The 13704-nt window shown below is 39.7% G+C and overlaps 2 protein-coding genes across 11 annotated transcripts; one reads left to right on the top strand and one right to left on the bottom strand.

The window, feature by feature from the left end:
* Nucleotides 1-37: 37 nt before the first annotated feature.
* sc5d (sterol-C5-desaturase) lies at nt 38-4577 on the bottom strand. 2 transcript variants are annotated; one of them, XM_044141679.1, is made up of 5 exons: nt 4481-4577; nt 3634-3866; nt 1478-1610; nt 1225-1325; nt 38-1147 (listed from the first exon to the last, which is right to left on the bottom strand). In XM_044141679.1, the coding sequence occupies exons 2-5, from the start codon at nt 3841-3843 to the stop codon at nt 713-715; spliced, it is 879 nt and encodes a 292-aa protein (XP_043997614.1). In that variant the 5' UTR covers nt 3844-3866; nt 4481-4577; the 3' UTR covers nt 38-712. The 2 variants fall into 2 exon arrangements, with proteins under 2 accessions (XP_043997614.1, XP_043997615.1); XM_044141680.1 differs by having other exon boundaries at nt 3634-4485.
* Nucleotides 4578-5192: 615 nt separating this feature from the next.
* LOC122845402 lies at nt 5193-12915 on the top strand. Of its 9 annotated transcripts, none has more exons than XR_006373034.1 (8): nt 5193-5449; nt 8540-8599; nt 10309-10637; nt 10737-10984; nt 11168-11286; nt 11415-11571; nt 11692-11861; nt 12149-12915. XR_006373034.1 is itself a non-coding variant. In XM_044141674.1 (8 exons), exons 1-2 carry the CDS (start codon nt 5404-5406, stop codon nt 9544-9546), a joined length of 1053 nt encoding a protein of 350 aa, XP_043997609.1. In that variant the 5' UTR covers nt 5193-5403; the 3' UTR covers nt 9547-10037; nt 10309-10637; nt 10737-10984; nt 11168-11286; nt 11415-11571; nt 11692-11861; nt 12149-12915. The 9 variants fall into 9 exon arrangements, 6 of the variants coding, with proteins under 6 accessions (XP_043997609.1, XP_043997611.1, XP_043997610.1 ...); XM_044141674.1 differs by having other exon boundaries at nt 8540-10037; XM_044141676.1 differs by having other exon boundaries at nt 8540-10393; nt 10588-10637.
* Nucleotides 12916-13704: the final 789 nt, after the last annotated feature.

Raw genomic sequence — 13704 nt, 5'->3', positions numbered from 1 at the left:
CCAAAAAAACAGAAAGAAAAAAGATGGGCTGTCCAGAACCTGAGGACCTCTCACAGAGAGCTTTAAAAACACCTGGAGTTAGCAAGCAGATGTTTCCACTTAAGAACAACAAGTGTTGTATTGAAACTAGGGCCTGGACAATAAATCAATAACAATACATATCATGGCAGACATGCAATCAATATCAATAGAATATTCAATATATAGAACAATCACCAAACTCTGATTCAGAACCGCACAGTATTCTGGGGGATGTAGGCAGAAGAAATGCTTAGTGTCGCTTAAACTCTCACAGCTAGCTAAGCAATGTAAGTGGCATCGACAAACTGGTTGCCTAGCAACAACCTACTGAGTAACTTACACAGCAGCGGTTTCAAGTTTCCCCACCGTGTCTGATAACCGCATACAAATAAAAAACGACGTGGACAGAAAACTGTTGATAAAGTCACCAGTTTGGCAAAGTTTCAGACATTTACAACAGAAAACTAACCAATAATTACTGATATCGACTAACGCATTTATCGTGATACGTTTTTCAGCCCTAATTTAAAAAATGTTAACTGCACAAAACTCCACTGCTGAAGGGAAAACAACAAAGCAAGTCGAAGCTCGTTCATCAGGATCATCTTATACGGCGAACATGAACTGGAAATATTTCCTCTCAGTTTTGCAACTGATTAACGAATCGTCTCTGTAATCAATCCCAACTCTGCTACTCCTCTTTCCTCTGAGCGTGTCCGTTCACTTCCTGTTTCCCCAACTTTCCCTCTGCCTGCAGTTTCCGAACCAGCTCCATGGGGCCCTTCCCCATGAGTGCCGACGGGTGCCTGTAGGAGCCTCCCAGCCGGTCCCACAGGGTGAAGTACTGGCCGTAGTTGTAGTCGAAGAAGAGGTGATGGTCGGTGTGGTGGGCGGAGCCATTGATGACGCCGGTCAGGCCGGCGGGGACGCGGTAGTCGCCGTCGTGGATGGAGATGGTCCAGATGTTGACAAACACGTACAGAGCCAGATAGAGCAGCTTGTGAAGGGGGAACAGGAAGGGGTAGATGTGGTAGGGCAGGCCCTGCAGGAAGCCGTCGACCGGGTGGAAGGCGTGGCTGGCGAAGGGCGTGGTGATCTTCCAAATGTGGTGTGGCTTGTGAAACATCTGTTAGAAATGAAGAGAACAGCGATCAACACGTAGTACTCTCATAATATCACGACTTTCAACAGAGTTTTACCCACCTTGTAAATAAGCTTATGGTGCAGGAAGCGGTGGATCCAGTAGATACACATGTCAGTGAAGAACAGGAAGGAGATCATGCTGAGGAAGAGACCAGGCCAACCTGAGAACACAGAGGAGACGTCAGTCCCACAGCAGGAGGAAACAGAGACAACATGGAGGAAACAGAAACAACATGAAGGAAACAGAGACAACATGGAGGAAACAGAGACAACATGGAGGAAACAGAGACAACATGAAGGCTGCTTTCCTCACCCAGCGGGGAGTCGCTGACGTTGTCGTACAGCTTGCTGTAACCTCTGACCTCAGCGAAGAACAAGGCCACGGTGGGGATGCTGATCCAGGGCAGGGAGGTCATTGCATACTTAATTTCTCTCTGAACTTGATTCTGGGAAACAAAAGGAAGATAACATGTGTTAAACAGAAGTTCAGGTGTGCAGAGATGAGGCTGCCTGGTTCTAGGCGGGTTTATTTTAGTGTGGCTGGACGCTGAAAGGGGACATGCGGGGTTCAGACCGGGAGCGTATCGGGACATTCTGAGAAGCTGCTTGGTGGTGGAAGTGACTGCAGTATCAAGCAGGTCAACAACAGAGTAAAATATTAAAGACTCGTTTAGTTTATCAGGGATGGAGCCAGTATAGGTCAGATTAAAAAGGTACATTTTTGTTAAATAAAAATATTTGTAAATAAAAACTTAGTCAGGATTAAATCGTCAATATCATAATTTGAGTCTTCATCCTGTTAGACCAAATGTCATTATATGAAAACTTAAGAGTGGAAAGATATCTTACAAGATCAAGTTTTGAACATATTTCTGAAAACATTAATAAAGTTGCAATTGAAAAAAGGTGTTGTCTCAAATTGTCACAAAACACACAGGGATTTATATTTATATTGAATGTGTCTGTCACATTAGTTTTCAAATGTAAAGCATTAAAACATTTTTTGTTTCGCTGAACATGTGTGAATAGGATCAAATTTTGCTCTGGAAGTCAAAACAAAACACATCTGAACAGCTGAATATCTCATGCAGTGACTCTGCAAAGCTAAAATACCTCAACTGTACATTTTAATTGATTTTGTGTTGTAGTTGCAGGTTTTAGCAGTAAATGCCTAAACAGTGACCAGTCCACCATTTTGGATGTCGAAGTTGAAATGCAGAGGCAAACATTCCCAATTCCAAAATTTTTGAACACTTGTAACCTGAACACTCAAACATTTATGTTCACTTTGATTGAGTCCAGACTTTTTAAATATCCAAAATAAATGAACAAAAATAATAAATAAAATGTATTAATAACTCTCTGTAAGCAAAGTTGCTCATTAAGCACAGAGAAAAAAAAAGAGAGAGGAGGCAAACAACTAAGCATGCAAATAGAAATTATTATTCATTGATTTATTGCTTATTTCCAAAACAAACAAACAAACAAAGTGCCTTACTGCTCAGATAAAAACTATCCACCTCTGAACAGAATACCTCGTAGCTGGCCCTTTAAATCTCTCAGAAGAAGAAAGGACTGGAACAAAGTCCGCTGGTCTGCCAGGTGTTCTGTTTACCTGTGCTACCCGTAAATCAGTCCTACCTTGTGGAAAAGCGCATTTTCACATCGATGCTACGTCACATACTGCTTACTCAGCAGATTTCTAATAAATACGTCCTACCAGTGGAAGTATTGTTTCATGTGTTTTATTTAAGATTACGGTAAGCTTAATTTAATTTATTTTATACCCGGCTTTCATTAAGCTGCTGTATTACTTCATGTTTTTAGTTTACATGACAGGCAGCTTGCAAATATAGTTACAAATGGCTTTAGTTTACCGTCTGCAAAGTTGATCCTACTACAAACAACTCATTGTGTGGCGGTTAATTTTGTCCCTATATTTTAAAATATTGTGGTTTAGTTAAACTCTGTTTTTATTATTAAACTTATGTAGGATTGAAGCTGTGTAATAGCCGTGTAATATTACTGTGCATTAATCATATCCAATTGTTTCAGGTGCATAGTGACCTGCGCACAGTTCGGTGGACACATTGTGGCTGCGCTGCATCTGATAAGAGATATACAAAGTATTAATGCGCAAAAAAGAATTGCGGTGATCTGTTGTCAGTGTTTAATTTAATTCCAATAAAAACCTGTTTCCCCTGTCTGATATTATTTTATTCCTACAAACACATTTATTTAAAATATGTTTAAAAAGGCAGGATATTCTAATAAAAGGATTAGTGCATACATCTATAGCTTTTCATTTTAAAGTTTATAGTTCATTTATAGTTTTCTCTTTCTCTTGACGCGTAGCACTGACAGATAAACTTAGCTATCTGTCCGTGCTACGCGCTCTGACGAGGTAGCACAGATAGTCAGAACAGGGCTGGCAATCACTCCGTTACTAAGGCAACAGTGGCGACATACCTCCAGAAAGTGCGGGTGTTTCATCAAATTGTGATCAAAGATGAAATAGTAGCTGAACGCTCCCAGGCCGAGGTACAAGATGGCCGCCCCGAGGTTGGTCAGCACCAGGAGGCTGATGATCTGCCGCAGGGCGCCGTCCTCGGCCCACGACTCAGGGTAGACGTAGGGTGTCAGGACGTAGTGGTCGGCCACGTTTAGCACCAGGTCCATGGCTGCTTCTGGTGATGAAGGCACTGAAACAGAGAAATATGAAAACTTCTTCCTTCCACCAAGCTTTCCATTAATGTGGTGAGTTAGAGAACTGTAAGCTGTCAGCGTCTTTGCAAATAAACTTTTGTGCTCAGTCAGTTCCCCTGCGAGATCAGATGAAAACATTTCGCAACAAAAATAAATGACTTTTATTGCTCGAATGTAAAATTTGACAGAATTTACGGTTTTAATAACTCTAAACGCCATACTTCACCAATATATTGCTGTAGTTTAATTATTGGACTCCAGATTATTTACTCAGCGGAGAATAACATATGTCATAACTCGTGTTAAAAGTAGGTCAGTTACTGCTCCCCTAAACAGAGCAAGACTCGTTTAACTAAAAGTTTTGTACAAATGCATTCATTATTAAACTGAAAAACAGTAAAAACTAGCACATAGAGACATAAATTATTGTATAGAAAACTATCCGCTGAACCCCTAAGATTTAAATCTGGACAAGAAAAACGTAACATTTCCGGTAACAACCGACACCAAAGATTTCTGTGAACGTTTGATTGTGTATTAAAAACATGAGCTGTGGTTTAGCGAAGTAATTTTTTAAGACTTATAGAGCAGTTTCATCGGAGCTACCCACCTTCCTGCCGCTGTGTTGCTTGTATCCAGTATCAAAGGTAAGGGGCGTGAGCGGACGACTAAAGGAAGCGGGCGGGCCAATCACAACACACCTAAACATTGGTTCGCAAGAACATAGACCAATCAGCGTTGAGCAAGCCACCCATGGTAGGATTTTTCTCGTTTCTGATTGGTCGACGAAGAGGATCTGATCATGGCGTTACAGACAGAACGACAACTGGACAAAAACATAAAAACAAAAATACGTAAAACCTAAAAAGGTGATGAAAAATAGGGAATTATAAAAAAACCATTTAAAATACTTTAAAAAAGTATACAAAAATGTGCACGTACAGATTAATATAAACACATTAAGAATATGCAATTATGCTAAATGACTTAAAAAACTATATTATAATTTACAGTAAATTGCTTGCACTTCACACGACAGTAATTGCTATTTTGCAAATCAGTCATATGCTGGGCATTACTAGATCATAGATGTGGCAATGTTTCTGTGGCACCAAAGAACGGAACTTACAATGACTTATATCAAGATAACAATTCAACATTAAAATATTAACATGTGTTATAATTATATATATTAATATATTTTTTGTCTTGTAAGAGTGATTTGTAACTGAACTATGCACTACAATACAAGGTCCCCTGCACGAGCTGGTACTATTTACGTACCAGCGCGTGCATTCGTCATTGAGACTTCGTCAATGAAAGTCATGGAAACGACATTAGCGTCGGCAACCCTATAAATGACGCTGACCTTCTGAATTCTTTCCCTTTGCTACGAGACTTTTGAAAGAGACGCCTGAAGAAGCATAACGCCCCGGAAGGTTTGACCCAATTTGAGAGTCTGCTTTGCAAAACTTGCTGCGGAAGCTCTTGCTGAAATACGCACTTGCTTGAGAAGCGCACAACCCTCGAAAGATGGATCCTGGCCAGGAGAAGGACCAGCAGGGCGATCAGCTGGAAGGTTAATACCATTCTTCTACTATTTTTAATAAACAAAAACAAGTTATTACTAAAATAATAATGAATTGTTTAGTTTATTTTGTGTTTTGTGTCCATTTTTCTTAAAGAAACACTGCCTTCTGTACTAAAAAAGACAAGTAGCATTGTTGCTATCTTAACTAATGAGCCTTTTTCTTGACTGAATTCCCAGGAAATGTCATAAATGTTAAGTTGTGGTGTAGTAATTTAATAAATATGTGTATTTTAGTTAATTGTAGGGTAGTTAGCCGAATTAATGTCAAATTCTTGAAAAATTAGCTTGCTTGTAACCGTTTTTTTTGTTTTTTTAAAAATGCTCTAACACCCAGTTTCCATGGATACGCCAAATAAAACATTAGCTATTTAATGTTAGTTAAAAAAATTTAACAACACATATTTTCCCCTTTGATAGACTGTAATTTAATTGTTTAGTTTTGTTATTTTTTTTAAGAAAGGAACATGTGTGCCTGTTTTTTAGCATATGCTAAAACTTGCAAATTGATTGAAACATTGGTGCTATACTGAGAGTATAAGGTTTAATGACATTGTGTCCAATTCTTTGTTAACGCTAGTGTTTGAGAATAACCGTTATGCTGATTTGAAAAGAAATAAGACCGTTATTTTTTGAAAAATGCCGTGTTACACACTCGGTATCCATGGATACGCTTTCAATGCATTTCTTTAATGCATTGAAAGAAATGCATTAAACATTTAAGATTACGTTAAAAAGCATTTTTTTTTAAAAAAAAAAAGGTATTTTTCCTATGACAGTCTATGATTTGATTGTTTAGTTTTATAATTTTTTCAAGATAGGGATATGTTGATCTGGGTTTTTTTTTTTTTTAGCATAGCCAGGAATGCTAAAATGGGTGAATTCATTTGAAAAAGCTAAAAATGATGTTATTTAATCTAAGAGTATCAGGTTTGATGACTTTGTGTCCAATTCTTTATTAACGCTAGTTTTTGAGAATAACCCTTATGCTGATTTGAAAAGAATGAACATGACCGTTATTTTTTGAAAAATGCCCTGATACACACTCGGTATCCATGGATACGCTAAATGAAAAAGCATTTTTTTTAAAGGTATTTTCCCTATGACAGTCTGTGATTTGATTGTTTAGTTTTATTATTTTTTCAAGATAGGGACATGTTGATCTGGGTTTGTTTTAGCATAGCCAAGAATGCTAACATGGGTGAATTGGTTTAAAAAAGCTAAAATGAAGCCTAGGCGCAAATTCAATCTGGAAGACTCTTTTAGCCCCACCTGCATCTTCCAGCCGGAACTTCCAGCTCATCACCGTTGATTGCTCAACACCGGTCCAAGACTCGTCACGTCCAATCACCGTCCAAGCCCCAGCTGATAAGGACCGCCATCCATGGCGTCGTGCGCTTTCCAGCTGAGCTCAACCCACCTCCACCCCTTCACCTCCACTCGCTCAGCATCAGGCCACATCCTTCATCGCCTCCACCACCAGTGCCGGGTCCCGGGGGGATGACGTTCCTCTCAGCATACGGAATGCTCATCCAAGCCCATCGCAAAGTTTGCGATGATCAATGTCCTTAGCCGGGGCCCAGGCGCCAAAGATTTAAATCATATTGTCATTAAACTTTTCTAATGGTTACCCTTTGTCTGTCTGAGTCTCTACAGATTGAAATGATGCTACTTAATCTGAGAGTATCAGGTTTGACGACTTTGTAGGCCAAGGCTTCAAAATTTTGTTGACTTCTTTGGAAAATATAGCTATGGTAGGTCTGTTTTGCTTTTGTGGGATGAGACAAATTTGTGAGTCACTTATATGTTAGCTTATTGAAATTTGTGGATAAATGTCTGGAATGTTAGTGTTTGGAAAAAAAATTTATACTGGTTTGAAAAAAACCCCCCAAAACAAAACAGGAAAACTAGCTTGTTCTTTTTTTTTTTTTTTTAAATGCCCTGACAAAACATATTTGGTTTCCATGGCAATGACACCAGACTTACAGAGGTTTATTAGGACACACAAGGTCGGATGGTCTACATAAAATCAGTAATATCCATTCATGCACATGTTCACACAATGATGATGATAAGCTTATGGGTTGTAGCCACAGCTGTTATATCAAGCCATTGGCCCTTATGACCAACACCAGCAGGAAAGGCAGGAGAAGTGTCTTGACCAAGGACACAACGACAGAGGCGGGCCACCGCAGGGCAAACTCCTACCACTGTCGCCCCAGTAATAAGCATTGTGTGTGTGTGTGTCGTAGTGATTATCAATCAAAGCTAATTTTCAAATACAAAATAATTATTTCTTTGTGAAAATCAAATCAGCTTTTCTGATTATGGTGTCCAATTCTTGGCAAACTGGATGGTTCTTTGTCCATTTTTTTGAAAAATGCCCAAACATATTTAGTTTCCATGGATATGTTGGAGAAATTATGTAAAATGACTTAAATAAAATGTTAAGAAAGACAAAAACTTTTCAAACATGTTCCTCCTATAATATCCCTAAATTATTTAGTTTATCTCTTTTGGATCTAATTTTAGAAAAGTCACAAACACTCATGGTGATTATATTATTTACTGTAGGATTTACTGATGGGTGTCAGAGTAGCTGTGGTTGTGAATCTGAAAATTTGTGGAGCTCAGTGGAATTTAATTAAATTTACAGTTAAAATTTTATTAATTTAAAAATGCTAATGGAAACATATTAATTATTTTTCAATTCCTTTATAGTATTACATTTATGTAAGCAGGACTTTAAGTTTAATCGTAATGAATGGCTCATATATTTTGTTTTGGCTATTAAGATAAAATTTATCTGTTCAGCAGCATCAAAGATTTGTGAGAGTTATAGGAGGCTAAAACTGAGTTGCAATGTTTTATTCACACTAATGGTACAATGTAAGATTAAAGGTATTTTATTAGCTATTAAAAAGTCCTCAACACATCACATACTACTATAATTTATATTTAGACATTCTCAAACCCGGGTTGATGTATTTTGGTACTTCAGTGTTCTCTTTAAATATTTCTTTGGATTTTTGTGAAGATCTTGATAATGAACTATAGTTTTTTTCTTGTTTTTCTTCACAGCTCATAGTGTAGAGCTTCCAGCAGATGGAGCCCCAACGTTGGAGGAAGATCCAGACGACGGTAAGGATCTAGGTAAGGTGTGGTCAGACGTTTTCCCTCAGATGTCAGACAACATGGTTTCTGGAAATCATGGCGAGGAGTCGAGGTGTAGTTCACCTCCGCTGTCTGAGCCCATTTTGAGTCCAGATGACTCCAGACCTCTTGGTACCTCACAACATCATCAGGTAGGTTTGGTAGGGGATGTGGCTTGTGTGACATCTGTGATAAACAGAAAGAGGACAAAGGACAGTGACTCTGAAGAGGAGCCCCCTGCCAAGAAGACCAGGGACACCGTTGATGAAGAGGAGCTCCCCTCCAAGAGGACCCGGCAGGGTGATTCTGATGAAGAGGAGCTCCCTGCCAAGAGGTCCAGGAACAGCGTTAATGAAGAGGAACTTCTTCTCAGTCCCTCCACAAATACGTTGTGTGAGGATCCTGTTCTGTCATCCCCTGTCCTCAGTCCCTCACAAGGGACGGTGCATGAGGATTCTTTGCAGTTGTCCCCTGTCTCCAATCCCTCGCCCATGACATTCTGGCTGAATCACTTGTATTCACCCTTTAGTATTTCACCTGAGAGTACAAGTGAGGATCCCATTCTGTCCTCCCCAGTCTTCAGTCCCTTACCAAGATTGCCGTATGGAGGTCCCATTGAGTTGGTTCATGACATCAGTCCCCCAGTCAATGAAGATCTTGCTTTGTCATCCACTATCCTCAGTCGTCTACAAAGCACAGAGTGTGAGGATCCCAGTGTGTCTTCTTCTGTTGTTAGTCCTTCACCATCACCATACTGCAAAATTCCAAGTGCGACATTCCCTTGCATATGTGTCTTGATGAAGTCTCAAATGGACAAAGAAGAGGAACCAAGACCTTCAACATCTGGGATTGGATCTGACAGAATTAGAGAAAGAGTGAGTTCCAGACAAGTGTGGTTAAGACCTCATTACGACTTGTCGAGTGACTCTGATTAGACTGGGATCTTGAAAAACTGAAGACCTACCTGAGAAGTCCCATTAGAATACCGTAATTTCTCTGATGTTTTTGTTAAAGCCAACGGCTTTCTAGCAGGACCGAGGATGCCTTAGGTAGCGTCTTGCACCGGGGCTTTTCTTTATATTTGGTTAAGGCTTGGTCCAGTAACTTGGACCTCCATAGATATATTCTGAGGTTCTGGTGAGGACTGCTGAGTTCCCCGACTTGGTGTCAGTCCCAGAGAGATTAGCTGGCAGTCAGACTGCTTCTTCTAAGATTCTCTCTGTGGTTCTGTCTCTGTTTTCTTCTCTACTCTCCCATGTTTCAGAGTGTAATCGCGGTGCTTCCCCCCACGACGCTCTCTGAAATTGTTCTCACCTGTTCCTCCACTAATCCACTCTCCCAGTTTTAATCTTTCAGGTTTTAGCTGCTCATTGCTGGATTCTTTCCTGGTTGTCCATGTGGTTCCTGTCCTTCTGGTTCCCTTCTTGTAAGTTCTTGCATTCCACAACACATAATACTGCTTGCCTCCTGCTGGCATCGGGGACCATCAGCTCTACTAAATAAACATAGAAATAAATTCACTATTAGTAGAAAAATAAACTATTAATCTCATAAAACAAATAGTTTATATGGCCACATATTCATGTGTTGCAACACAGAAAGATCATAAAAAGGGAATAGACATAAAAAAAATACAGACACTAGTCTCTGATCCCAGGTCCAGACTTGTCAGATCTCTGATGTTCTGATCATCCCAGGTTGGATCTCCTGAACCTGGAATCCTCCACCTTCAACACCACCAGTCAGGTGGGGGAAGATAAGAGAACCCAGTTGAAAAAAAATGTAAGAACATTTATAACTACACAACATAACTAAACATTTCAGATGGAGCTGCTTAGAGTTGAGCTGAAAGTTACAAACTGGTTCTGTCTGCTGTCTAGGCATATTTTCCTTTTTAACTCTGTTGTCTTTTCTCTTTATTTCATTTCTCCGTCAACTCATGTCACATGACTTGAGTTGACCAACAATGAAAGCAGAAGACCTGCTCCACCTGCTGTTCTACTGGTTGTAGCAGGTTGTGAAAAAGGTGAGGACATGATGACGACTTGATCAGAAAGTGATTCAATCATCTGTTATTTAGACAGAAATTAAGGAATGTGTGTCTGATCATGTGTTGGTTCACTAGCATGACTGAAACAAGTCAACAGCACTGGACCAATGAGGAGAGAGAAGACACAGAGGACTGAGGAGACACAGGAAATCCTGCTGGACATCCAGAGAAGTTTCCTGATGCATCAGGAGGACAGCTGAGCATGGATGCAGAATAAAGAGACAGAGATTGTGTGAAGTGGATCCTCATCGGCCTGGATTCCTCCACCTTCAACACCACCAGTCAGGTGGAGGAAGATAAGAGAACCCAGTAGAGAAAAAAAAGTAAGAAAACATATTTTTACCCACCTAACAATTTAAAATATGGATGAAATTGAGATCACTGTCAAAACTGTGACAGTAGCCTCAGTGAAATAAGAATAGACATTTATTCTGTCCAGGTGTATTCTCTGTATTTAACCCTGTTGTCTTTTCTCTGTATTTCATTTCTCTGTCACACGACTTGAGCTGCTGATCTACTGGTTGTAACAGATTGTGAAGAGGTGGCGCCATGACGATGAGATAATCAGATACGGTGACCCAACAGGAACAAACGAGCTGCAAACAGCGAAACGAGCTGCAAACAGGTGAAACGGCACAGAAAAAGTGAAACCAAAAGATGTTTTTACATTTCCAAACTTAACTTGCTTATGACGTAAAAGAAATTTGACTTCATAACTTAACATCTAGAAATTGGGCCTTTTCTTGCTTTCAGCACATCATCACTTTGACCCTCCACTTTAATAAGGCTGCAGCTCCAACAATGAGCTTTTTAGACATAGACTTGGTAAAACAAAGATTTTTACTCCGTCGCCATGGAATATTAAAAGGATTTCTCAAACCTTCACAACAGACTCAAGGCAACTCTCCAGGTATGTTTTACATAATATGATGTAAAGCTAAAAAGTTAAATTTCACATAACACTACCCTGGGACTGTAGTAGTATGTTTATTTATGTTTTTGGTTGTTGTTCTCTACCATGGATATCCAGTGCAGCTACGTTGAATGAACATCAGTCAGATGACAGACATGGAAACATCTTACAAACTGCTGGTTGCTTTCAGTTCTCTGTGATCGTCGATGACAAAGAGAAGATTGTGAAAGACTTCAAACAGTGGGCCATCATTTACCGCAATACATGATGCAGTTATGCATTCAAAGGTAATGTTTCTCATCTTTAATTAAACAGTTAAAAATAATAATTAGTTACTATTTTGCTGCAGTTAAAGCAAGTGAATGTAGGGTAAGAATCGACAGTAGCCAGCAGACAAATAAGTAAGACCCTGATTCAAGTGCTTGACTTGAGTTAGTGGATTTGCAATATTACCTGTGCTAAACAAAAAACAAGATTAGAAAGATTAATTTTTATGTGTGAGTGTAAAACATCCATTTCATATCATGTTCTTTTTAGCATCGTTAAAGTGATGGTTGTTCTAAATGTTTTCTAGGTTCAAGGATGACCTTTCAACCCTGGGTGTGATTTATGCTTTGGAGCTTCATGCCTCTGTGTTCAGGCCCTTTATGTGCACAAGTGTGGAAAAGCCGACATCAGAAATGTGAGAGGAAATCTTTGAAGTTCAGCTCAGCGAAAAGGGCAGACGACAAGAAGAAACCAGACTGCTAGGATTCTCCTTGAGACGGACCAAACCTCGCTTTCCTGTTCAAACACTGTCAAGATACCAAGACCCAAGATCCAAAAAAGACACAGACTTAGGGATATAAAACTCTTTGGACTTCAAATACAGAATAACAAAACTCAGATGTGGATGTTGGCCTGTGAAGGCAGATGTTAACTTGAGAAACCTGCTCTGTCAAAGTTCTGACTCTGCTGCCTTGTGGTTGTTTGACCACACTTAGTCTCTCGTTCATTTCCAAGCCTTATGTAGTTTTCCACATAGGATTCCCAAGTCAGTGGACGCACTAGGCCACTGCCTCTGGAGGTCCTCAAACTGTCCCTAAAGACGGTCATGGCCACATTGACTGCTGTTTGACTCGGTCATAAACTGTCCCAATTCCTCCTGGGAGTCTGGGAACCCAGTCTGTTCTGACAAACCCAGGAGTAAAATATGCACAGGACACATAGTTTAGTTATATATTTACATTTCTTCATTCAACTGTCACTACCAACTGTTATGACTATTGTTGAAAACTGTTGTAATGCTTGATTGTATTTATGTTGTCAGAAATTGTTACAATAAAAAGTGACATACTATTAGCACATGGCTGATTTCTTTTGTTTGTTTTGACAAATTATTTTTGAAAACTACCAAACAGGCAACAAATTAACCAGAAGTTAATTAAATAAATGAGAAAAACAACAATAACAAAAACCTTGTTAGGTAGGTGGTGCATGACATCCGGTTTACCAGATGAACAGTGAGACTGTTTAGCAGGTCTGATGGCATTTGTAGTCCATCTTTACTTGCTTTCATCAATGTCACATTGCAGCCAACCCGTGAACACAAACCACACTAGACGTGTCTTCATGACTGACACTAAAGACGTGTCTCTGCTTCAGATCATTCATCAGATCATTCAGAACTGGGACTAACAACAAACCAAAATGATAATAAATTAAGGAAAATTTCAGAGAAAACACAAACAGTCTAGAATGACATCAGGGGCACAATTACATATTTTTGAGGTGGATGTGAACATCTCACCGGCGCCCCATCCCCCATCATCCCAGGACATAAACAAGTGAGCCAAAGACCCTGTTAGCCTGTGTCTAGAACCTCCTATGAGCTGCAGTATCGAGTGGACATTTTAAAAAGACGCTGGTTGATAGCAGCTCACTGCGGATGCGTAGTGTCCGTCTCTAGGTAACCATGACAACAGCGACAGTTAGTGGGGTCCTATTTAGGTCCCGCGACAACAATTTAGCTCACCGTAATATTTCCCGAGTTTTGTTTTGGTCATTATTATTACATTATTGTTGAGAAGTGTGTTGTAGGTGTGTCTATCAGACATTTATTGCCATATGGAATAAAGCGCGTCCGTATTG

Source organism: Gambusia affinis, linkage group LG15, assembly GCF_019740435.1.
Source record: "Gambusia affinis linkage group LG15, SWU_Gaff_1.0, whole genome shotgun sequence".
Lineage (NCBI taxonomy): Eukaryota > Metazoa > Chordata > Actinopteri > Cyprinodontiformes > Poeciliidae > Gambusia > Gambusia affinis.
Note: the sequence above shows the minus strand (reverse complement) of the source record. Positions and strands in the feature narration are given on the sequence as shown.

Bases quoted from the DNA above. Each gene is read 5' to 3' on its own strand.
- sc5d (XM_044141680.1), bottom strand. From the start codon at position 4,089: ATGGCGTTTAGAGTTATTAAAACCGTAAATTCTGTCAAATTTTACATT. The intron at 1,326-1,477 runs GTGAGGAAAGCA...CTGTGTTCTCAG, and splicing joins CGTCAGCGACTCCCCGCTGG to GTTGGCCTGGTCTCTTCCTC. The intron at 1,148-1,224 runs GTGGGTAAAACT...CATTTCTAACAG, and splicing joins ACCATAAGCTTATTTACAAG to ATGTTTCACAAGCCACACCA.
- LOC122845402 (XM_044141674.1), top strand. From the start codon at position 5,404: ATGGATCCTGGCCAGGAGAAGGACCAGCAGGGCGATCAGCTGGAAG. The intron at 5,450-8,539 runs GTTAATACCATT...TTTTCTTCACAG, and splicing joins GCAGGGCGATCAGCTGGAAG to CTCATAGTGTAGAGCTTCCA.